The sequence below is a fragment of the Mastigoproctus giganteus genome, chromosome 7, assembly GCF_048544385.1.
Source record: "Mastigoproctus giganteus isolate SK-2022 chromosome 7, ASM4854438v1, whole genome shotgun sequence".
In the NCBI taxonomy this organism is placed as follows: Eukaryota; Metazoa; Arthropoda; class Arachnida; order Uropygi; family Thelyphonidae; genus Mastigoproctus; species Mastigoproctus giganteus.
This window is the reverse complement of record NC_143581.1, coordinates 78880707-78906707: the sequence shown is the minus strand read 5'-3', so window position 1 is coordinate 78906707 and position 26001 is coordinate 78880707. Positions and strand designations below refer to the sequence as shown.

General features: G+C 37.3%; 1 protein-coding gene across 3 annotated transcripts in view; it reads left to right on the top strand.

Annotated features, from left to right (window-relative positions):
• LOC150083015 (uncharacterized) overlaps positions 1-26001 on the top strand; it is a 487383-nt gene that overhangs the window by 224104 nt on the left and 237278 nt on the right. For all 3 annotated transcript variants that reach the window (XM_090377743.1, XM_090377741.1, XM_090377742.1), the window contains exons 12-14: positions 3927-3980; positions 6087-7549; positions 13755-13956. In XM_090377743.1, coding sequence (XP_090233869.1) covers positions 3927-3980; positions 6087-7549; positions 13755-13956 — 1719 coding nt within the window. The remainder of the gene's footprint in view (positions 1-3926; positions 3981-6086; positions 7550-13754; positions 13957-26001) is intronic.

The following is a 26001-nucleotide window of genomic DNA, read 5'->3' as shown; positions in this document are numbered from 1 at the left end:
TTTCAAATAGTTTCTCAGCATAATATTGTCATCTTTGGTGGTGGGGAGAGACATCTTTATTGAATTTGATGATGAAATCAGTCAGGATATCTAGATTGATTTCTTGACTGGTATGTGGTCTTTTGCTAGTCCCTGTGCTTTCATTACTGTCCTTTCCTCTATGATTTCTATGCTGGAGACTCGTTAACCATTTCTTACATGCTATAACACCTTTAATAAAAGAAATGACTGCTTTAGAGAACCTGAAAGTGTATGCATGCGAGTGTGTGCACACACACCCACACCAACACCCCACAGAAGCTACAGTTGTTATTACATCGACACCCAACAGAATTTCAAAGTGGAGACCAAGAATTTTCACGCATCCCAAGTACGGAGTAGTTTGCAATAAAGTTATGCAGGAGTTAGGCATACTAAGACAGATTGTGACTCAGCTTGGCCCCACACTTCTAGTTAGAAGAAATCTGTTTTGTAGAGACAAGATACATTTAAATAAAGGTGATGCAAGAGTTTTTTTGCCATTATCATTGAGGTTACCTTAAAGGTTCAGGGAAACTGCTAGTTTAGGGGGACAAGGGTAATATGGATACACATTTATCTGATAATAGTGATCAAAGTAATGCTTGCACCTACCTCAAGAGTTCTAGTTTGTTTCCACAACAGATCATATTAGCAAGGTTTCTTGAGGGCAGAAACATTTCAAATGAGTGAGTAGCTATTGTTAGGGAAGCAAGTTTAACACGTTGTCAAAGATGTGGTACACTGGTAGTACATAATACATTTAGCCGACCGGGCTAGCCGAGTGGGTAAAGTACCTGCCCGGCAACCCAAAGGTCGCGGGTTCGATTCCCGCCTCGGGCTTGGATCAAAGTACTGCAAAAACCTTGGGAGGTGCAATATGGCCACAGAAGCCGATGCGCCAACAACTACCAAATCAAAAAAAAAAAAAAAAAAAACATAATACATTTTGACTGTGGCCATTGTTGACCACCAGTGGTACACTTGTCAATTCACTTTCTATATAGCTAAAAATCTTTCATTTAATAGCATAGACCCTCAATATTGGGTATATGGCTTTAGCACAGGTACAAGTTGTTCAGTTTACCACTGGTGATGCAATAGTCTATAAATATCGATGATTATAAGTTAATGAAATCAAGATGTAAAAAATTTTATTTTTGAAACAAATACAGTTGTGTTCTAAATAATGAGGTCAAAACTAATCAATAAAATAAGTCTTAGTAAGTAGCTCAAAACTAATAGTTATTACTTATGTTTTTCTATGAAATGCTGTAGGCACATAGTCTGCTTTCCTGGACAATCTTCACAAAATGCAAACTCTTAGCTTTATCCCTAGCTTCCTTGACACCTCGTTCATTTTGGAATTTTTTTGTAACATAAAGTATATCTCTTCCTCCTCATTCTTGCTGTACCTTAATATTTTCCCATTTATGATGAGCTATGGTACTACCACTTCTTGGTCTCTTCCTTGCGGGTGGTCAGTTTTCTTCAATTTCAGCATCATCTTGAGCCTCTATATTTTCATTTTCAGTGTCAAACAATCCTCTTATAATTTTTTGTTGAAGCTGTAGCATATCCAATTTCTTATTGTTGTCATTGAAGTTACTATATATTACCCAAGTATTCATGTGCTAAGAGCTGCTTCGAAGAAAACTTTTTTTGGTACTATTTGATACTTTTTCTGAGGGTAGTATAATAAGATGACATTTGGTCCAAGACATTGACCCCTTTTTAGCTTTGTTGTAAGTTATAACAGCTGGAGGTTTCAATATGTCTTCTCCCTCTCTGTTTTGGTTTCTGTTGCTTTCAGTTCAGCTTTGTGGCTGAACTGAAAGCAACCTAATCATCAGAATAGGATGCTTGTCAATCCATTTTACCACTCAAATTCCATCTTGGTTTTGCTCTCCATAGATTTCTCCTTTCTTTAGCTTTCGTTTACAAATGTCCTTTGGGTTCCCTTTCCTGTTACTTTTCAGAGTGCCACAGATACAGTTGTGCCCCCATATCTGCTGATTTGGTTAACCACGGAAAAAAAATTAAAAAACTTAACACGTACTACTCACATGTCCATTACAATGCTTCCCTTTAGAGATTTAACAGATGCACCATTTTCAAACTTTTCAATAATTTGAAGTTTTTGTTTAATTCGAAAGCACAACTCTTGCATTTGCCCATCATTTTCGCGATTTCTAAACAAAAAAAAAAAAAAATGGTTGCTATAAAAAAAAAAAAAAAATTCCGATATCCCTGACATAAATAATGAAACAAAATTTGTTCTTTTGTGGTGCAGCGGAACACAACAATCTATGCGATGCACTAAATCAAACTAAACATTTGGTCTTGAAGGTCTCGATTAATTTACCAATCCTGGTAAATTAATTGAGAGTCAGTTGTACTTTATTATTACCGTATTTAATGTTGGTAATGTCTTATTGTGTGTTTAATTTACCAATTAAACTTTATTATACGTTTGTATGTACAAGAAAATCACGTTATATATGGGGTCAGCAGGTTATATATGTTCGCTTATATCCGCAGTTTCAGCCATCCACGGTAGGTCTTGGAATGTATCCCCCATGGATACTGGGGGGGGGGGATCTTACTGCACATGTAATTCAAAATGTTTTTGCACAACTTTTCATTTGTGTAGTAATTGTCTATGTACAATGTCCTCCCTTCATCCAAAAGTCCTCCTAGTAAGTCCATACAGATGTTATAAGTGTGTCCGTGATCGTTATCAGGAGCATTTGGAGTATTTTTTCCAGCATTAGATTATAGGTGAAACTTTCAGAGTGCAAATTTTATAGAGCTTTACTCCATACTTATGAGCCTTTACTGGAAGGTATTGGCAGAATTCCAATCTGCCTCTCCAAGGACCATGCTCTCATCAATAACAATACTTTCACCCAGAGATAGTTTGCTGAAAACAAATAAGGTTTACAGTATTTTTAAATTTGAAGAGTCTGTCCTGATTTGGGGTTTCTTTATTTGAAAAATACAAAAATTTCAATAAACAATCAAATTTGATTGTTTTGTCATGCATCATGGTTGGTGCCTCTGTAGCCAGGTGGGCAGGAGCAGCAGTGCATAGCACACGCTTCTTGATTAGACTGGGGTTCGAGCCAGTGACCACCAAATACGGAGGATGCGGAAAGGTCAGGGAATAACCACCACATATCCCCGGAGCAATATGGCCTTAGTTGCTAATGTTCCTAAAAAACCAAACAACAACAACAACATGCATCATGGTATTTTGAATGAGTTTATTGCCATACATGTCATTATTAGATCAACATAGTTGCCTTTTTTGCTAAATGAGAGATGATAATGAGAATAATTAGAAGTTTTCTTATCTCATCACGGTTGGTGTCTCTCCATTTTCGAAGCCAGGTGGGAAGGAGCAGCAGTGCGTAGCACACGCTTCTTGATTAGACCGGGGTTCGAGCCCGTCACCACCAAATACGGAGGATGCGGAAAGGTCAGGGAATGACCACCGCACCGGAGCAATATGGCCTTAGTTGCTAATGCTCCTAAAAACCAAATAACAACAACAACCATTTTCGAAGTACAGATTGGGGACGAAGATGATGAGTTTGAAAAGATGAGTTTGAAAGATGCTTCATCCCTTCTTTTAACATATGCATTGTTTGCATGTAAACATACATATATATGTGTGTGTATATATATATATAATCCACTGAAAAATTAAGAAATTGAACTGAATGTTTAGCAGGTAATAAATGATCTCTATTTATCTATTATTATTTATAGTAAAAATCTGTTAATCCAACAGTTCTAATATTCAAGAATAATATTATTCTGGAAAGTATTTTTAGAATAATTAAGTAATAAATATTATTTAAGTAAACACTTATAAATAAGAACTAATATTTTATCTTTTTTAGGTAATTGAATGTGAAAAAATTCAAGGAACCTCAAATAGGGCAGAAGAATCGCAGGTAAAAGCAAATTGTATTGAGTTTAAAAAAAAATTAAATTGATAAAGCAAGGTCATATACTCTGCCCACTTGTAACATGTATAGTAGTAGTGTAAAGTAATAGTGGCAAATGATGAAAGAAAGCAAGCTTATATAGCATCAGTCAGAAAAAAAAAAAACTACTCACACTTCTTCCATCCATACCTTCCAAGAATTTGTCTAATTCTTCTTTGAATTTATTCAAACCATCCACTTCCACAACAACAGATGAAAGCCTGTTCTAACAATCAACTACCTGTTGGCTAAAGGCAAACTTCCACTCTATCCTACAACCATCCTTCCTCAACTTAAGTTTATGCACCCTCATGTGTGTAGTCTCAGCAAGAGGAAAAATGATAGTCCCGTTTATCTTACTCAAACCATTAAAGGCCTTAAACACCTCCCTCACATCATCCCACGTGTGCATAGTCTCGAGAAGCTGCAGTTTGCATAACTGAAGCCTTTCTAGATAGGGCACCTTTTTGTTCCATTCACCAATCTGCCCTACTCTTCACTCGTTCCAGCAGATCTACATCTTTCCTAAATATACAGTTTATATAGTATACAGGCCTGGAGGCTTGTATACAATACATGCCTTGTACAAAGGGATAATCGCCTCCTTATCCCTGCTAGTTTCTTTATATCATTAACAAAAGTCCTTGAGCTGTTCTGGCAGTATGTCTGCACTGCTCAGAGAATTTTATATTGACTGCAGAGTTACTCTCAGGTCTTCTTCATTTTCCACTTCCCTGAGTGTAGAACCACACAGTTGATAAATTACTCTGGGATTACTGCTGCCCATATGCAGTACCTTGTATTTGTCAATGTCATTTCTTCAACTGCCATTTCTCAGCCCATTGACCCAATTTCCCTAGATCTTGTTGTAGTAGTAGCTCACACTGATTACTGTTGTTAACCACTCTGCCAACCTTTGCATCATCTGCAATCAACATTAAGCCTGCTATACCATCATCAATATCATTAATAAATTCCACTGAAAACATTAGTCCACAGAGCAGTGACCATTAATAACCACTCTGTCTTCTTCAACTTAACCATCCCTTTATCCATAGCAGTAACTTGCCCTTAATGCCACATTGCTCCAGTTTATACTGCAGACCTTTACGTACAACAGAATCAAAAGCCTTCCTGAAATCCAAGTATATGATATCAAAATTATGTTTTACATCCAGGTCCTTGGTCACTTCATCATAGTAACCTATCAGTTTGGTTAGTCAAGACCACCCCTTAATAAATCCATGTTGTGACTGCAGTATAATTGCATTCCTGTCCAGATACTGCATTACTTCTTTAACAAGTGACTCCATTATTTTCCTTGGAACAGATGTTAACTAACGGGTCTCTAAGTAGTCATGTCACATTTTATCCCCGTTATGAATTGGGGATACATTCCCACATCTCCAGTTTATAGGGAACTGCCCTGAATCAAAGGAGGTTGTCATAATTATGGTGAAAGGTTTACTTACCTCTTCTGCTGCCTCTCTTAATATGATTGGATAGATCCCATCCACCCCACATGCCTTTTTTATGTTCATCTTCAACTACAGTAGATGGATTCATCTGTTAAGTGAAATTGTGCTTTAAAATATGGAAGGCTTTAAAAATCTTTTTTTTTGACTCCACCTGTTTTCATCTTAACCACAGATGAGATGATTTTATTAACCTTAACCCAGATCTAATGCTTTATATTTGAAGCTTATTGAAGGTTTTGAATGGGTTTGAATGAGTTGAATGATTTGAAAGATAAGTTTTTGTTAACCAGATTCTGTTGATGATAAGCAAAAATTTTAATTGGTATTAATTTGTGTAACAGTCATTACTTTAAAATCAATGCAAGCAAATGGTATTTTAACTGCATTATAAATAATATAAAAGTTTTGATATGGTTGATTATATGATACCTGGAAAAGCCATGATGTAGCTAATAAAATTATCTAGCTTTTATGTAGTTATTGACATATTTAAAGAATTTAAAATCTATGCTAATTTGTACATATCATTATTATTAGTGAAAATATCAATGCATATTTGCACATTACTAAATTTTTTTTTTTTTTTTTTTTTCAGAACAACAGTGCCAAGGCTAACATGGACAGTAAGCATATAAACAGCAGTGTATTAGGAGATTCTAAGATAGAAAATCAACAAAAAGGGCATGTTCTTGATCAACAAATAAAACAGGAACCAAATGATGATGAAGATCCATCTGTTGAGAACAGAAACCCTTCACTGTTGACTGAAATTCCAGTAGTTTCTAATCAATCATTTCCATTTGTTTCTCATACAGCTGCTCCATCTCTCTCATATTTTTATGATACTTCTACTGTTGTACACCTTAGCCATTGTCATGCCACATCCATTCAAACAGAATCTGGAAAAAGATCACAAGGCACATCACCTCTGAATTCTGTTAGCCCATCACCATCTTTATTACCAACAGAAGTAGAGCAGACATTTCAGGTTTCGAGTGAAGTACCTGAAGATGAAGATGAAAGTGACTGCAGTGACAGTATAAGCAAACAAGAATTAACTCACGTTAAATTAACAAGTGGTAGTTTGGGTATTACCACAGCAACTCAGGTTGATATGGATGCACATTTAACTTCAGATGAAAATGACTTTGATGAAAAAGGTAAAGAAATTTTAGTATCTAGCATAGAGACAAAAGGTGTATTACCAGAGTCAAGAAAAGAAAAGGTAAAAGAAGATAGTGATCATTCCACTAAGGGCTTAGAAATTATTTCTGGTATAAACCATAAGAAATGCCTGGAAGCCCATGTTAATGAGACACACAGGAAATCTAATTCTTCTGAAGATGGAGAGCCTAACGAAGAGGAAAATGCTCCTATTTTACCAGCAGAAAGTAAACCAGTTATGGACTTTATTGATCACCATGGTTTAAATCTGCTTGTAGATAGCATAGAAGCATTTGCTTCTCAAGAACAAGAAGTACCATATGTAGAATCCACTGATATGCATTCTAAAATATTAAGTGGACGGAAATATACGTGCATAAAAGGCAGTCAAGTGACTAGTTTTGTTAATGTCGAAAAAAACTGTTCAACAGAAAATTTAGAAGAAAAGCATCTCATTACAGAAAATTTATCAAAAACTACAGATTCTTGTACAGCTCTCTTTCCTGCTATTGACTCTTCTTGTACAGATGGTCTGGGATTGTTGTGTGCCCTTGCTGAACAAAGATTTCTCCAAGAAACCATGAATTCACACTCAGATAGCACACACAAAGATAAAAACCTGCTAGATAATCACAGTGAAGATTATAAGCACAGTTCAAATTATAGTAGCAATTATCCTAATTCAAAAAGAGATACTGAAAACTCTGCAAAGTTCATATCAAGTAAATTAAATTCACCCACGCATTCCATTGGCAGTCCTTTCAGACTAGGCACTTCAACAGAATTAATGGATCCTGCTGAACTTGAAATGAGAATGCGTTTAGCAGAACTACAAAGGAAGTATAAAGAGAAACAGCGAGAACTTGCAAAATTGCAACCAAAGAAGGAAAAAGAGTAAGTTTTTATTTTTGTTTAGCGTCTAAATTATGTTTATATATCACATATTTTTATTGTACTCATATATATTTTTACATACAATGTTGTAGTAGTAGTAGTGAAATGTGATGCAAGAAAGCAAGTGTATGAGCTTATGCAGCATCAGCCAAAATAAAAAAAAATAACAGCATTCCCTCCAAATGCCTGTCCAGTTCCTCCTTAAATTTATTCAACCTATCAACTTCCACAACGACAGATGGAAGTTTGTTCCAGCAACTAACCACCCGCTGGCTAAAGGCAAATTCCCGCACATCTATTCTACATCTGTCTTTTCTTAATTTGAATTTATGCCCCCTTAGGTTCGTAATCTGAACAAGTGGAAGGATCCCATCAGAATTCAGCGTGCTCAACCCATTCAAGGCCTTGTATGCTGCTTATTTTGATCACTTTGATACACAGCTTAATTGATAATGATTACCAATGAAACAAGGATGCAGCTGTTCAGCATTGTTTATTCATGCAGCGTGGAAATGTATATTGAAAATGGTGAAATCGAACAGAAAGAAAACATTAAAATCAAGCAATGTAAAAATACTTTGATTATCCACTATTTCTTTGAGAAAGTCATCAGTAAAAATGAAACTGTCATAATGTTTCTGGAAATCTATATAAACTATTAAAAAAAAATAAAAAATATATTAAAATCAAGAATTAGAAAAGTGTTAATGCTGTACTGTAAAACAGTCAGTTGGTAGGGGTACCAATACAGTACTTTCTTTATGGCATAATGACACCAACAGCCTTACAGACTGTACCAAGCAAAAGCAGTAACTAAAAAAACAAATTGGGATGTTATGTAATCACTTCTACTGCATGTGCATAAACCAGAATGAGGCAAAAAAAGTAATAACAAAAACCAAAGCTTTGCACCAAAGTAAGCAGTTTTTTTTATGTATTGGTATATGTCTGATTAGGATTTCTCTGTCAAATAATAACATTACCTGTGATCACAATAAGCAGCATACACTGTATTTAAATTAAGTACTGATACATCTATATCCACCACTCCCTTTCTTTAACTGAAATCTATTTTTCACCTGCTGATTCTGCATATTTTGCTATGAAGAATGTTTGTACAAACTTGATCGATACAGTGCTGATGGGTTGTTATTGTCATGAGTTGAATCTTCTAAATATTGTTGCTTAAATTTTCATAAATTAACTTTTAGGATCTTTAGCATTAGCAAAGGCACATGATGCAAGAAAGCAAGCTTATATAGCATCAGCCAAAAATCCACCCATCCACTCGCTCCAAATGTTTGTCAAGTTCTGCCTTGAATCTATTTAAGCTATCAACTTCTACAATGACAGATGGAAGTTTGTTCCACCAATCAACCACCCACTGGCCAAAGGCAAACTTCCGCACATCTATCCTACAACCGTCTTTCCTCAATTTGAATTTATGCCCTCTCAGGTGATTATTCCGAGCAAGAGGAAGAATCCCATCCACATTGAGCATGCTCAAACCATTCAAGGCTTTATACACCTCAATCAGATCACCTCGCAGGTGCCTAGTCTCCAGACACTGTAATTTGCAAAACTTAAGCCTTTCTTCGTAAGAGCAACCCTTTGTTCCATTCACTAATCTTGTTGCCCTTTTCTGTACTCGTTCCAACAGCTCTATATCCTTCTTAAAATGAGGCCTCCAGACCTGTGTACAGTACTCAAGGTGTGGCCTAACCATTGCCTTATACAAGGGAATAATCACCTCCTTATCCCTGCTATAAAAATTCCTGTATATCATTGACAAGACACTATGAGCTACTTTTGCAGACCGTCTGCACTGCTCAGAAAACTACATATCTACCTGCACAGTTACCCCCAGGTCCTTTTCATTCTCTACCACTGTCAGTGTAGTACCACAGAGTTGATGCGTTACTCTGGGATTACTGCTTCCCATATGTAGTACTTTACATTTGCCAATGTTAAACTTCGTTTGCCACCTCTCAGCCCATCTGCTCAACTTTTCTAGATCCTTTTGCAGCAGTGTACTGTCATTAGTGTCATATGTAACTCTGCCAACTCTGAAACTGTTGAATTTTAGAAAAAAATCAACAGTTTCTTGCTCTGACTGCCAAGCTGTTAGTGATACTAGTGTTCCAAAAGTGATTAATCAGTTATATCTTGTATATATTCTTTTGTTCTGTTTGAAGTTTTAAGGGTGTATATCTATACATATTGCAATACATTCTAACTCTGCAGTAAAGAAAGTTACTTCATGATTTAAAAGAATGAAAGCCACTTTCTTTTGTTTAATAGCTTACCAACTTCTTCAGTCACTTCATCACTATGTGGAACTTGATCCTGCCTCCCTGTGGTGGGGCTGAAAACCCAAAAAGAAAAACATAATCCTTTCAGGGTGAAAAGCAACAACGGTGGATTTGACAAACCAGGTTTCACCTGGATCTATGGAGCAAACATAAAGTCATTGGCAGCAAGATGATCCTATTCTACTGCTAAGAGACAAAAGACAGATGTGAACCAAACCTTCTCTACACATATCCTGATTTTCCACTCTTTAATGGATCAAAAGTTAGTAAACTTTCTCCCTTTGTCTTACAAACATGTCTAGTACATAGCTGGTCCATCAAAAATGGTCTGCCATTTGAAATTATGTGACCTGCTTGTAGAAACAAAAAAATTGCTAACATTGAGTTACTTCTAAAAAAGCACAGCTTTTGTTGGGATTCCCATTAAAGTCACTCCACATGCCACTTTAAATATATCAGAAGGAGCCATTGTGGAAAGGGACCTCCTAAACATCTCTGAAGAAAAAATTGTACAAGAATTAGAAAACTTGCATTTCAGTCATACAAGTCAAAAGAATCCTTATTTAAAAAGGAGGGAAGAACTGACTCCATCCCACACTATAATACTTACTTTTAACACTCTGACACTACAAAGTGAAAGCAGGATACCCGAACTGCCAGGCGAAGCCATATATCCCCAGCCCAATAAGATGCTTCAAGTGTCAGAACTATGGTCATTCCCAAACAGTATGAAGGAATAACTTTTGTACCACTTAATAGAACAGTCTAATAACGAATGCAATTCACAATCTCCATGATCCCCAAACTGCAAAAGAGACTACCCTTCTTTTCCCACAGACTGCAGTATATGGAAGAGTGAAGCAAATTTAGAAATATAAAAGTGAATGTAAGATCACATACCAAAAAAGCTAAAAAAGCAGATACCTTTATCCCCTCCAACAATGAGAACATCTTCAGCTGCAATGGCAGTAAAGAGATCAGAAGCAACTGGAACATAAATGACATTTCAGCCTTCCCCTAACATCTTAATAGTGTGCAGACACTTCTCTCTCAAATGAAACAAGAAGCGGACCAAGAAAATAACACACCCATTATTATTTCGTTATATGCTGAAGAATCAACACCACCAACAAGCAATCCATATTGGAATTAAAGGAAATAATTTGGTCAGTAATGCAGACAAAATTGCCAGTCTCTGAGTCAACAACACCAGAGTATTTTAGTTCCATATGCTGACTATATTCCAATCATATGTTGCCTTTGTTGCACACAGTGGCAAGCATTCTGGCATACATAAGAAAGAAATAAACTGTATTAAATTAAATACAGTTGTATTTAATTTGTAGTTTGGTTCTCTAGTCAATGCAAGATGTGTAAAGATTATTCTGGCCTGACTTTGTATTGGGCATAGCCACTTCACATACTCCTTTTTTGTTAAGGGTTATTGATCCCCCCCCCCCTTCATGTAAGTATTGTGGAACCCTTTTAACTATTCAACATTTACTCATTGTCTTTTTTATTGGTGACTGCCATGCTTTAAAGCTTTGAAATATCTGTCTGAGCCATATACACTTAGATTTAATGATGTTGATGATAATGTGTCTGATGTTTTTAGGTCTTTAAAAAGGATAAATTTATTGTTTTTATTATATATTGTTATATAATGTTTATTATACATTTATTTATTGATTTGATTTAACATGTTATACCTTTTTTTTTTAATATTTCAAGTTAAGGGAGGGGGGAAAAATAAGTGTTTGGTGCATTGTGGACTTGATATGGCTGCATCGTTAAAATCCAAATAAACAAACAACCACTAGCAACCAATGAACAACCAATACTGTGTATGTTTTACACATCTGACTGAGTCTTATAGACTCAGCCACACATCTGGTGAGTATGGGCTTGCACACCCAGGGTCCTGGGTGTGCAAGCCCATATCATTATTATGATATGGGCTTGCTCTCTCTCTCTCTCTCTCTCTCTCTCTCTCTCTCTCTCTCTCTCTCTCTCTCTCTCCGGGTAACTCAGAAATATATATATATATATATATATATGCAGGATGTCTCAGAAATACACAGCATAACTTTAGGAATGAGTTCCTCATATGTAGACAATAAAAATATTTTATTGTTGATATAACATAGTTCCGGAAATGCTTGGTTTCCGAGTTTTGAAGGTCTGTCTATGACACTTAACTGTTCACTTATAGTAATATAAGTAATTGTTCTGCCCGAATACAGGTCTCACATCGACGTCTCATGGACTTGCAAAGACAATGCCAATTTCCTGGCATGTTTCGTAGTGTCTCACAACCTGCCACAATTCAATTGTGGAGAGTTTCCACATCAGTTAGTGTTCTCGCAACACTCTCCAAATAGTTGAACGTTGAACAGCCAGTTGCATTGCTATTCTGCGTGCGCTGATTCCAGGAGTGGCATGTACAACATCCAAAATCTCCTCCTCTACTTCAGGATTCATAGATCTTGGTCGTCCTCTGTCGGCAGCATGATGTGTAAAGGTCCCATGTTCATGGTGATGGGCACCTTCAAGTGTTTTCCTGTCTGTACATCTTTGTTCTGGGAACCTTTTGTGGTACAAACGACAAGCCTCCAGAGCATTGCCATCTGCCAAACTGTACATAAAGTGCATATCTGCTTGCTCCTGATTTGAGTACATGGTTGGAATGGAAAACCACCAGATTCTGTCAGTACCTTGTGATGAAGGAAATCACCTGCAGGAGATAAGACATTCCGATTAATAACTCGGGAACCAAGCATTTCTGGAACTATGTTGATATAAAATATTTTTATTGTCTACATATGAGCAACTCATTCCTGAAGTTTTGACGTGTAATTTTGAGACACTGTGTGTGTGTGTGTGTGTGTGTGTGTGTGTGTGTGTGTGTGTGTGTGTGTGTGTGTGTGTGTGTGTGTGTGTGTGTTTGGCTGGTTCAGCAAAAGCCTCAGGCTTCCTTGCACCATATGGCTAATGATAATAATAATAATATGTCAAACATATTCAAGTTTTTACAGTTATTAATTTATATAATTTCATATAGAATACTATGCAAATTGTATGCATATATTTATATTTGATACCAGGTCAAATAAAATTTATAGCCTTAGATGTGCAATAACACCCCTAATCAACCAACCTTGAATGCGATACTATCCATGTATCCATAAGGGAAACAGTACTATGAGTACTGTTCCCCTTATGTTGTTATCACAGAATTATCTCTTGCATATTCAACCTTAAATCTCAATTACTACTTCTCAGCCCATCTGGTTAATTTGTCCAGGTCTTGTTGCTGCATTGTACCCTGATTTCTGTCATTAACTATCCTGCCAACATTGCAAAATTTGATATTAAACTAGGAATGTCTTCTTTAATATTTTTAATACATATTGAAAACAAAGGGCCCAGCACTGAATCTTGAGGAATTTCCCTAATAATAATAGTCCTTGAAGATTGATTCCCATTAATAATACCTCTCGCTTCTCTTCTCTCTTTATTAAGCTTGCCGATGTTCATAAACCTCTAATTTACTTTAAATCAAAAATCAGGTCTTAGACAGAAATGAAACTATTGTGGATAAATCTCTATGCATGCGCGTGCACATACACGTGTGTTTTCAGTTCTGAAGTCTCCATTTATTAAAATTACCCACTTCCAGTACAACTTCAGTTTTCAATCAGTTAATAAACTTTACTTAAATAACAAATCACATGGAATATAAAAGGCAGATACTTAAAAGTGAAATCACACGTCATATAAGTGTGTTATTTATTGTATTGCAATAAGTCTCCCGATAATGCCCTTTTCTCAAAATATCATTTATCTTCATTCATTATAACTAAAATTACTTTTGTGATTTTTCCTTTTATTAGTGAAAATGAAAAGGCACAAGTGAGAAGAGGGCCTGGAAGACCTAGAAAACGTAGATATGTTCCTACGATAAAATCAAAAATGAAGGAAACCTCAGTTAATGCTGGATCAGTATCATATTCTTCAGACAGTTCTTTGTCATGTGATACTGGTCAGACTATGGTTGATACCTTTCATGTGGAGCCATCAGAAAAGATTAAAAAGGTGAGTTATTTTAAATATATTTTTAATGTAATGTGCTATATACACAGTGCGGCAATTGGAAAACGAGACTGATGCTAGAAAAAAAATAATGCTCCCAGGAGTAAACTGATTCTGGTTTATTCAAAGTAACTTGCTCCTGCATCTGCACACTGCATGCAATGATCATGAAGAAACTAGAACAACTGGTGGAAGGCCATGACAGGTATACTACTCATTGTTCTCATCACAGCTCTTTGAATGGTGTCAGTATCATGAAAATAACAGCCTTTCAGTGGCACCATGAGCTTCGGGAACAAAAAGCAGTTTGACAGTTATCTGTCTGATATCAGATCCTGTCACCAGACAGGAAGTCTGGTGAATACAGTGGGTGCAATAGAATGCAGATTTTTTTTTTTTTTTTTGCTAGCCAAAAACTCATGAAAAATGAGATCCTTATAGCTTGGTGCATTGTTGTGCAAGAGGAACCAACTAGTCTTCTCCATACTGAGGCTGCACACAATGGATTCTCTGCAACAATCATTTCAAAACATCTAGATAGTAGGCAGTAGTAAAACTTTGGTCATTGTGTATGAACTCTTTCTGTACAATTCCCTTGCTGTCATAGAAAGTGATGAGCTTAGCATGGTTTTGATTTTTGACCTTTCTTGAACTTTTTTGGCTTTGGAAGAGTTTGCAACTTTCGCTCCACTTCATTTGAAAATGACACATCTCGCCACCCATAACGATCAGTTGGGTTTGCTTTCAGCAGCCTCAGTGAGTTCTCTGCAGCGTTCAACTCACATCTGTCATTGATCATCTTTTTACGAATGTGGATCAAACTGCATACAGACCTTCCTTTTCTTCAAATCTTGGGTTCTTACTTGTCAGATGGTTTCTTTATTAACCACAGATCTGAAAGCATTCAGAGCATTACACATCAGTCATTCTTAATGATTTCCCACACCTTTTCAATCGGCTCTGGTGTTCAAACCATTTTTGCTGGGCCTAGATGTTCTTCGTCTTCCAGAGGGTGAAATGTTTATGCCACTTTGAACACACATGCATTATACAGAATATTCTCTTTATACACTTGCTTCATTGTCTGAAACATTTCCATGGCAATTTTGCCCAGTCAAACACCCGATGTTTGCTTTTTGTTCCATTGTCCGTCCACAATACAGACACTAGAGAGATGTGCATTTTGGCTCGCACTACATTCTGAAAGGGAAGAACAATTTCTACTGACCTTGACTGACTGTAGTGCTTCTCAAGGAACAGTCACTCTTTCGTTTACTCCTAGTAGATGGCAGCACAAGCATTTGTGTTATAGCATTAATATCTTTTTCCTAATGCCATGCTATGTAATGTTACAGAAAAAGATTTAATTTTATTAAAACTTTGCCATTTAGTTGCTTCTACTCCTGTGTATGATAGTTTATTCCTAGCCATATGAATATCTATTTTAAGTCAATTTTCCAGCATTCACATGAGAAAACAGTGCTTGGACCAAATTCTTCATTTGAGCTAATGGTTCCATCCTCTGTTTCTGTTGACAGAAGTATTACAGCACGTGATGTACAGTGATTCCAACCGGGCGTGGTGTCTGATGACATCACAGCGTGGGTTAATGTCGTGTCGGGTTGACCAGAAGTGCGCAGAAATGGCCAAGTGTTCCATGTCCGCTAAGTGAATGGCTCTTTCGTGTTCTGAAATATGTTTGTCGCGTCTTCTGCCAGTTTCCACAACGTAGCAGCTACTACAGTCATGGCAAGAAATGTGGTAGATTAGCCCACTCTGTAGTAAGGTGGGAATGGGTGTTTTCACTTTGGAGATGAGATACCATAACCTACTGCCTGGGAGTTGTACTTATGTGGTACAACACAGTTGTGTATTATTCTGAGATTGAGGCTACCTATATAGCAACCTTGCATTTGTCAATGTTAATCTTGTATTATCGCTTCTCAGCCCATCTGCCTAATTTTTCAAGGTAATGTTGCAGACATACCTTGATTACTGTCATTAACCACTGTGCTAACCTTTGTATTATTTGCAAACTTAGACATTAAGCCGATATGCCTTCATTTGTATCATTAAGAAGTGTGAGGAAATCAGGGGACAACTCAGTGTTATTATGGGCCTATATGAGAGCTTGAAGGACAAGGTGGATGCCTTCAAAGGATCTAAATTGAGGGGCCCATCAAGCTCTCAGCTGTCCATATTAATGCCCGAGCTTGCACTTGATCATCACGCAACACAGCGGCAACCCCAAAGCAGAATGAGCTAGTTTCACAGGAACTAGTAGTTGTTGGTGACTATTATCAGGGTAACGGTGAACATGGTATGTAAAAAGGATAGGTGGAACAGGACCAGGGTATGTCTGCCAGGGGCAAAGGGTGATGACGTTGAAGAGCAAATATCATCTTTTAAGGGCACAAAAGGTGATATTGTTGTACATGTTGGCACTAATGATATTAAGAGCAGGAGACTGGCGGAATTACTTAAAGTACAGGTCACTGTTGGAAAAAAAAAGCCATGAATTAGGGTTGAATTTGAAAGTGTCTGCAATTCTGCCTAGACACTATAGGAGGGAGTATATGATGAGAGCCTTGTCGATCAATTTGGCCCTAGAAATATTGTGCAAGGCTCAAGGGGTAGAATTTTTTTTCAGCTTGGTCTGTACTTGTTAACAGGTGAGACTGCTTCTACAGGGATGGACACTTAAATAGAAAGGGTGCAAGAATATTTGCTGATACTATCGAGGCAGTGTTAGGTGGGTCGGAAAACTGCTAGCTTGGGGGGGGGGATACAAGGACTAATAGATTAATAGTAGTCACTGGCAGAGGTGAAAGTGATTCTTGCATTGCTTCTATTTGGAATGAGCAGCAGCCTGGAAAACAAGATGAAGGGTATTTCAGAGACTGCTGGGAGTCATTGTGGTACAAGTAAACACATGGGTTGTGTTAGGGTAGCTAAGAATAGGAACAGGTGCATGTATACTTGCGTGTACACCAGTGCTAGGAGTTTTGTAAATAAATTTGGTGAATTTGAGTTATTGCTCAAAACATCAACGGCAGATATTGTTGGGATATCAGAGACGTGGTGTCACAGATATAAGGAATGCAGAACTGGAATTTGGTGAGTATAAGGTGTACAGGAAGGATAGAAAGGGAAGAGGGGTTATGCTATTTGTTAAGAAACACAAAGTCCAAGGAAGTGAATCCAGTCGACATTGCTGGACAGTGCAGTGTCGAGTCAGCTTGGTGTGACATAAGCATTGGGAGATCAAAATTGAGAGTAGGAGCATTATAGGCCTAATGATAATAAGAAACTGTACAGGGAAAGAGTGGGCCAGTAAATCAGAATGTCTTATAATGGGGGATTTTAATTTCCCAGATATTGACTGGAATTTGTGGGTTGGTCACTCACACACGAGCAAGGTTTTTGTGGATTTATTGGATGATTGTTTTCTTCATCAGCATATTTGTGAGGCAACTAGAGGGAGTAATACTCTTGATCTGATTATCAGTAGTGATTCTTCATGCATTAACTTCTGCAGATAAAGGAACCACTAGGTGGCAGTGATCACAGTGTGCTGAAGTGGGATTTACTCTGCGGTAACTACCATCAGGGTTTTTGCTTTCGTAAAGGCGACTATGGTGGTCTGAGACAGTATTTAAATTCTATATGGTGGGACCAACTGATGATGTTACCAACAGCAAATTTAAAAAATGGGAAGCATTCAAAGAATTTATCTTGGAAGCTACTAGACTTTACATACCAACTAAGAAATATTGTTCAAGGTTTAGGCCTAAATGGATGTCAGATGAACTAATGAAACATATGGCAGAGAAGAAAAATGCATGGGGTACATATAAATTAATGGGTGACATGGAAGCCTATGATAGATATAAGCTGGTCTGTAACCAAGTCACGAAGGAGATTATTATTAGCCATATGGTGCAAGGAAGCCTGAGGCTTATGCTGCATCAGCCAAAAAAAAAAAAATTGAGTTACCCAGAGAGAGAGAGAGAGAGAGAGAGAGAGAGAGAGAGAGAGAGAGAGAGAGTGAGAGTGAGAGTCACCAAGAAAGAGAAGAATGTTGATATCCAGCTCAGGACCCTGGGTGTGCCAAGCCCATACTCAAAAGATATGAGCCCCTGGGGTTAAATTAGGCAGGAAAAGGCAGATTATGAGAAATATTTGGCAAAGGATGCAAAGATCAACAGTTTTTCAACTGTTGATGATCCTGCTCAGGTAGCTAACAAACTAAATGAGTATTTTGCATCTACATTCACACACGAGGAGGTTCAGGGAGGGGAATGCCAGAGGTGAGTTAAATTCTGGCAGTAAGCTAGATGATTTTGTAATAACAGAGAGGAAAGTGGAGGAGAAATTGTTGAAGTTAAACACAAGAAAGGCACCTGGGATGGATGGAATCTATCCAGTTATATTAAAGGAGTTGGCAAAGGAAGTAAGCAAACCCTTAGCCATAATTATGAGAGCTTCCCTGGACTCAGGGGAGGTACCCATGGATTGGAGATGTGCAAATGTGACCCCAATTCACAACGGAGGATCAAAGTATTTTGTAATAACTGAGGAAAGTGGAGGAGAAATTATTGAAGATAAACATAAAAAGGCACCCGGGGTGGATGGGATCTATCCAGTTATATTAAAGGAGGCAGCAAAGGAAGTAAGCAATCCCTTAGCCATAATTATGAGAGTTCCTTTGAACTCAGGGGAGGTACCCATGGACTGGAGATGTGCAAATGTTACCTCAATTCACAAAGGAGGATCAAAAGGCGATACAAGTAATTATAGACCTGTTAGTTTAACTTCTGTTCCAGGAAAATTAATGGAAGCACTGGTTAAAGAAGCACTGCAGGATCATCTTGACAAGAATTCAGTTATAGCTCAGACGCAGCATGGTTTTGTTAAGAGAAGGTCTTGCCTGACCAATTTGATTGGATACTATGCTGTAGACACAAAAGAATTGGATGCAGGGAATAACTTTGATATTATATATTTGGATCTTAGAAAGGCTTTTGATACTGTTGCACATGGAAGACTGCTGCACAAATTGGAGCAGTGTGGCATTGGAGGCAAATTGCTGCTATGGATAAAGGGATGGTTGAGTGGGAGAAGATAGTGGTATTCAATGGACACTGTTCATCGTGGTCCAATGTTATTAGTGGAGTCCCTCAGGGTTCAGTGTTGGGTCCATTGTTGTTTTCTGTATTTATAAATGATATTGATGATGATATATCAAGCTTAAAGATGTGAGCCTCTTTAACTCCAGGGGCTCACATCTGGTAAGTATGGGCTTGGCACACCCAGGGTCCTGAGCTGGATATCATCATTCTTCTCTTTCTTGGTGATTCCTGTCTACCTCTCTCTCTCTCGGGAATTTTTTTTTTTTTTTTTTTGTCTGGTGCAGCATAAGCCTCAGGCTTCCTTGCACCATATGGTTAATAATAATTAATGTCCAAGTTTGCAGACGATACAAAGATTGGCAGGGTTGTTAAGGACACTAATGACAGTATGCTGCTGCTACAGGATCTACAAAAGTTGAGCAGGTGGGCTGAGAGGTGGCAAATGAAGTTTAACATTGACAAATTACTGCTTACCATATGAAGTACTTCATATGGTAAGCAGTAACCCCAGAATAACGTATCAACTCTGTGGTACTACACTGACAGTGGTAGAGAACGAAAAGGACCTGGGGGTAATTGTGCAGGCAGATATGAAGTTTTTCTGAGCAGTGCAGATGGTCTGCAAGAGTAGCTCATGGTGTCTTGTCAATGTTATACAGGAATTTTTCTAGCAGGGATAAGGAGGTAATTATCCTCTTGTATAAGGCAGTGGTCCAGCCACACTTTTGAGTACTGTATACAGGTCTGGAGGCCTCATTTTAAGAAGGATGTAAAGCTGTTGGATCGAGTACAGAGAAGGGCAACAAGATTAGTGACTGGAAGAAATGGTTGCTCTTATGAAGAAAGGCTTAAGTTTTGCAAATTACAGTGTCTGGAGACTAGGCACCTGCGAGGTGATCTGATTGAGGTGTATAAAAGCCTTGAATGGTTTGAGCATGCTCAATGCTGATGGGATTCTTCCTCTTGTTCAGAATAATCACCTGAGAGGGCATAAATTCAAATTGAGGAAAGACAGATGTAGGATAGATGTGCAGAAGTTTGCCTTTAGCCAGCGGGTAGTTGGTGGAACAGACTTCCATCCTTTGTTGTGGAAGTTGATAGCCTAAATAAATTTAAGGCTGAGGTGGATAGGTATTTGGAACGAACGGAGGGGTGAAATGGGAGCTTTTTTTTTTTTTTTTTTCTTGCCCAATGCTGCATAAACTTGCTTTCTTGCATCATATGCCTATGCTAATTAATAAATATAGAAAACAAAAAGTCCAGCACTGAACCCTGGGAAACTGCACTAATGACAGAAGCCCAAGTAGAGCAGTGCCCATTCATAACCACTAATTTTTTTCTCCCAATGAACCATCCCTTTATCCATAGCAGTTACTTGCCTCTAATGTCACACTGCTCCAATTTGTACAGCAGTCTTTGTTGAATAGTGTCAAAAGTTTTTCTGAAATCTAAGTACAGTAAGTGCTGATTATAGTGATTGCTTTTGCAAATTGAATTTTGATTCTAATAAGCGAAAATTGATGAATGTTATCCACAGGCTCTAAAAACAAAGATATAAAGCACAAATTTACACTTTATTACCAAAAGTTTATTACCAATTAAATGATGTGTGAAAATCAGAAGAATGTTATCCACAAGTTATCAAAATGAAAATAAATTTATACTTACGTACATAGCTTAATATACATATTAATTAAACATAACTTTCTAATATGATTAAAATTTTAAATAGTTGCTTATTTTAGATTGCTTTAAATTATCTCTACGAAGTCTATTTATAATTTTTTTTCAATATTATATAACAGTCTATATTCTCAATCCAAGTGATCATGAATCACCAATTTCTTCCAATGCTCACCTAAACAATAGCTTCACGAGTTTGCCATTTTGTTACTGGAATTTGTTCGGATTCATCTTTGTTTTCCTTCTCCTTGGCGAAATTATCAGTAACAGACGGGCAATTTCTTCTTCTTCTGTTAAAGCTGTTGTAACTACCCATTTATAACAGATTAATCATGCAAACAAAAAGGCCCAATAAACCAAAAATTGCAAATTGTTTTTATTGTTTTAAGGTTGTGACCTCTAGAAATGTGTTTTAGTAAAATATCACAGAGGCATTCAAAATTAATTCTTATAACTGAAGATGTGATTCTCATAAATGATAAAAGTTTCGTGCATTTTATTGATTTGAATCAGTTCTTTGAAATTTGATTCTCTAAAGTGGCTGATTATAACAGCCAGTGATCACTATAACTGGTGCTTATTGTATATGAATTATTTGCTGCATCGCTTTGTTACAGCATATCTTGTCAAATATAATCTTGTCTGACCAATTGTTTGTTTAGACCAGATTTTTCCTTAACAAATCCATGCTGTGATTGCATTCCTGTTCAGATGATCCTGCATTACTTCATTAGCCATTGATTCCATAATTTTCCCTGGAACAGAAATCATGCTGCAAGGTCTATAATTACTCCTCTCACTCTTTGTTCCATGTTTGTGAATTTGGGGATATGTTTGCACAACTCACTTGTTTAACATTAACAAATGTAAGGTACTGCATATGGGAAACAGCAACCCCAGAGCAACATATCAACTCTGTGGTACTACACTGACAGTGGTAGAGAATGAAAGGGACCTGGGGGTGGTTGTGCAGGCAGATATGAAGTTTTCTGAGCAGTGCAGATGGGCTGCAAGAGTAGCTCATGGTGTATTGTCAATGATATATATAGGAATTTTTCTAGCAGGGATAAGGAGGTGATTATTCCCTTGTATAAGGCAATGGTCAGGCCACACCTAGAGTACCTAATTTCAAGAAGGATGTAGAGATGCTGGAACGAGTACAGAGAAGGGCAACAAGATTGGTGAATGGAACAAAGGGGTGCTCTTACGAAGAAAGGCTTAAGTTTTGCAAATTACGGTGTCTGGGGACTAGGTCTGATCTGATAGAGGTGTATAAAGTCTTGAATGGTTTGAGCATGCTCAGTGCTGATGGGATTCTTCCTCTTGCTCAGAATAATCACCTGAGAGGGCATAAATTCAAATTGAGGAAAGACAGATGTAGGATAGACGTGAGGAAATTTGCCTTTTAGCCAGCGGGTGGTTGGTTGTTGGAACAGACTTCCATCCCTTGTCGTGGAAGTTGATAGCTTGAATAAGTTTAAGGCTGGACAGGTATTTCGAACGAACAGAGGGGTGAAGTGGAAGTGGTTATTTTTATTTATTTATTTATTTTTTTTTTTGGCTGATGCTGCATAAGCTTGCTTTCTTGCATCAAATGCCTATGCTAATGCTAACTCCAGTCCAAAGGGATCTAATCTGAATCCAACAATGTTTTTATAATTATTGCTAAAGGTTTCATCATCTGTTCTGCTCCTTCATTCATATAATTGGATATATTCATCCACCCCAGTGCCTTTTTTTTACTTTTAGCTTCAGCAATTTCTCTTACACTTTCCTCTAAGTTAATACAAAATAATTCAGCCCCCTCTTAAATTTTATACTCTAACATCTCCATCCCTTCCTTTGCTCTTGACAGTAGTTACATCTTTAAGTAAATCCTACTTCTGTACACTATGATCACCCCTACCTGAAAGAAATTCAGATGTGTGACTGCTGACAGTTATCATATGTAGCCTCAGTTACTTTGATAGGCTTAATGTGGCTGAAGTATGCTCTGCTCCAGAAATTCCCATAACAACAACAACTGCCACCTAGTGGTTCTTTTATTTGCAGATTCTTAATGCATAAAGAGTCATTGCTGATAATCAGATCTAGAGTATTAATTTCTCTTGTTTCCTCTAACATGATGGTGTAGAAAACAATCATTTAAGAAATCTGCAAAATTTTACTACTTTGTGAGGGACCAATCTAAAAGTTCCAGTCAGACTCTAGAAGGATAAAATCTCCCATTATAAGACATTCTGATTTACTGGGCACACTATTTTTGTTTATATAGTTATCTGTTACACTCGTCAGTCATGTGGCCTATATCATACTCCTATTCTCAATCCCCCCCCCCATGCTTATGTCACACCAAACTGACTCAATCCTGCTCTGATCAGCCATGCCAAATGGATTCACTGCCTTACATTTTATGGACTTCTTAACTAAGAGCATTAATCTCCCACCCCTCTTGTCCTGTCTGTTCTTTATGTACACATTGTGTTCCCCATATTCAAAGTCTGCATTGCTTATGTCTGAGTGTACAGTGTCTCCAATATGTCTACAATGTCAGCATTTGATGACTTAGCCAGTACTTCATATTCATTAAATCTATTCATTATGCTCTTTGCATCAGTGTACACACAAGTATACATGCACCTGTTTTATTCTTAGCAACCCTAACACAACTCTGTATTTGCCTGTTCCATGAGGACTCCAGTAGGCCTTGAAATCCCCAACACTTTACTTTCCAGGATGCCACATGTTCCAATAGAAGCAATGCAAAAATCACTTACACCTCTGCTTAAGGTTGCTGTTAAGCTATTAGTCTGTGTATCCCTCCCAAGCTAGCTGTCTTCTAACACTGACTCAAAAGCATTAGCAAATATTCTTGCACTCCTGTTTAAGTGGTATTCCATCCCTGTAAAAAGTCTCTCTGTTAACAAGCACAGACCTTGGCTAGAAAAATTCTACAAAATGGGTCTTGCACAGTCTCTCCAGGCAGAAGGAAATCTTTCGTTGAGCGATTCAAAAGAAATAGTGGCCTTTGAAACATTTAAAAAAAAAATACACTTTTGATGTGAATATTGAAATAGTCTGACTGCATTTGCTAATAAAGCAATGGTTAATCCACACTTTGAGTACTGCATACAGACCTGGAGGCCTCATTTTAGGAAGGATCATGTACAGTTGCTTGAGCATGTACAGAGAAGGGCAACAAGATTGGTGAGGGGAACGAAGGGGGGGTCCTCTTACCAAGAAAAGCTTAAGTTCTGCCAATTGTCGCAGCTGGAGACTAGGCACTTGCGAGGTTTGTTTGTTATTTAGTTTTTAGGAGCATTAACAACTAAGGCTATATTGCTCCAGGGATATGTGGTGGTCATTCCCTGACCTTTCTGCATCCTCCGTATTTGGTGGTCACGGGCTCGAACCCTGGTCTAATTAAGAAGTGTGTGCTACGCACTGCTGCTCCTGCCCACCTGGCTATGGAGGTGCCAACTTGCAAGGTGATCTGATTGAAGTGTATAAGGACTTGAATGGGTTGAGCATGCTGAATTCTGATGGGATTCTTCTGCTTGCTCAGATTATGAATGTGAGGTGGATCATAAATTCAAATTAAGGAAAGACAGTTGTAGAATAGGTGTGCAGAAATTTGCCTTTTGGATAATTGCTGGAACAAAGTTCCATCTGTCGTTGTGGAAGTTGATAGCTTGAATAAATTCAAGGAGGAACTGGACAAACTTTTAGAGGGAATGGTTTTGTGAAATTTTTTTTTTTTTTGGCTGATGCTACATAAACTCGTACATCTGCTGTCTTGCATCACATGCCACTGTTACTATTATTACTTATGAACAGTAAAGGCAGCATGTCAGTTCCTGTGAAAAGTACTTAAAAGAAGTCAGCTTCTTCAGTGTTTCGAAAAGAAGATATAAAAGAGGGGAATATGCAAATTAGCATAGAACGACTTTTGACATTGTTCCAATGTTTTACATTCTCAGTTTTCTTCTGAAGACACAATGTTTAACTTTTTAAATTCTTTGGCTCATTTTAAATTTGCTACTCTTAGTAGATCGAATGTAGGCTCTCAGCATCTGTTCACTTACGTTACTGAAATTTTTTTGAAACTGATTTTTTTCTTTTCCCCACCCCCACCAGATGCCTGAAGATGAGGTTCAGCAGTTCGGCAGATCCTTGCAATGTGGTCAACTGTATTAAGTGTAGAGTAATATGTTAACACTTCAATAAACATCTTAAAACTTTCTCGTGTAGTGTAATTGTGTATTTATTTAATTTAACTTCTTATATTACGTATTCACTTATTTTATGAGTAATTTTATTCACAAGTAATGAAGAATGAGTAAGTTATTAGAGTAATCTTCTTTAATGCCCTTTTGATGAAATCATTTATAAAAAAAAAAAATGAAGAGGTGGCATGATCAGAATAAATTATAAAAAATTTTTGCCAAAAGAATGAGCATGTTATTTGGTATGTTCTGTCTAAATAACTGCTTTATCATTATCTGTAATTATAGATTTTTGTACCATTGCTTCCTGGTATTATCTTCTTTTATAGATAAACTAGAATTATTATCTGCCTTACTGATCAAAGTTTTCTGCAGGAAATCATGAATTTGCAATCAACAGGTAGTACACATGCAAAAATAAAAACTTACTAGTTACAAATTAATATTATAATAAGACATCCATTACTTAATGCTCACATTCTGTGGTCTGGTGTCTTGATTGTATTTATTTTTCTGATTTCAACTGTTTCAGAACACACGACACTTCAAACTAAAGTATGCCTCTATTATATAAACCTTCATTCTTTTAATTCATAGGTTGGCAGATGATGGCTATAAAAAAAAAAGTAATGGTTTCAGTTTCCAACAAATAATGTGAACATTGTTATGATGAAAATTTTATACAATAGACTCTCGATTTTCCGGGATAGATGGTAAAAAACAAATCCCGGATAATCAATTTCCCGGTTAATCCAAAAATACAAAACTCCCCGACATACGTAAGAGATACGTTCCAGGACTTCTTACTTTGTTGAGTTTTACGTAACTCGGGAATGACTAATAACATATTGCTACTATATTATTATTGACAAATCTGAATTCCACGCGATACTTGTTAAGCCGACCGGGCTAGCCAGGTGAGTGAAGTGCCTGCCTGGCAACCCAAAGGTCGGGGGGTTTGAATCCCGCCTCGAGCTTGGATCAGAGAAAAATGCAAAAACCTTGGG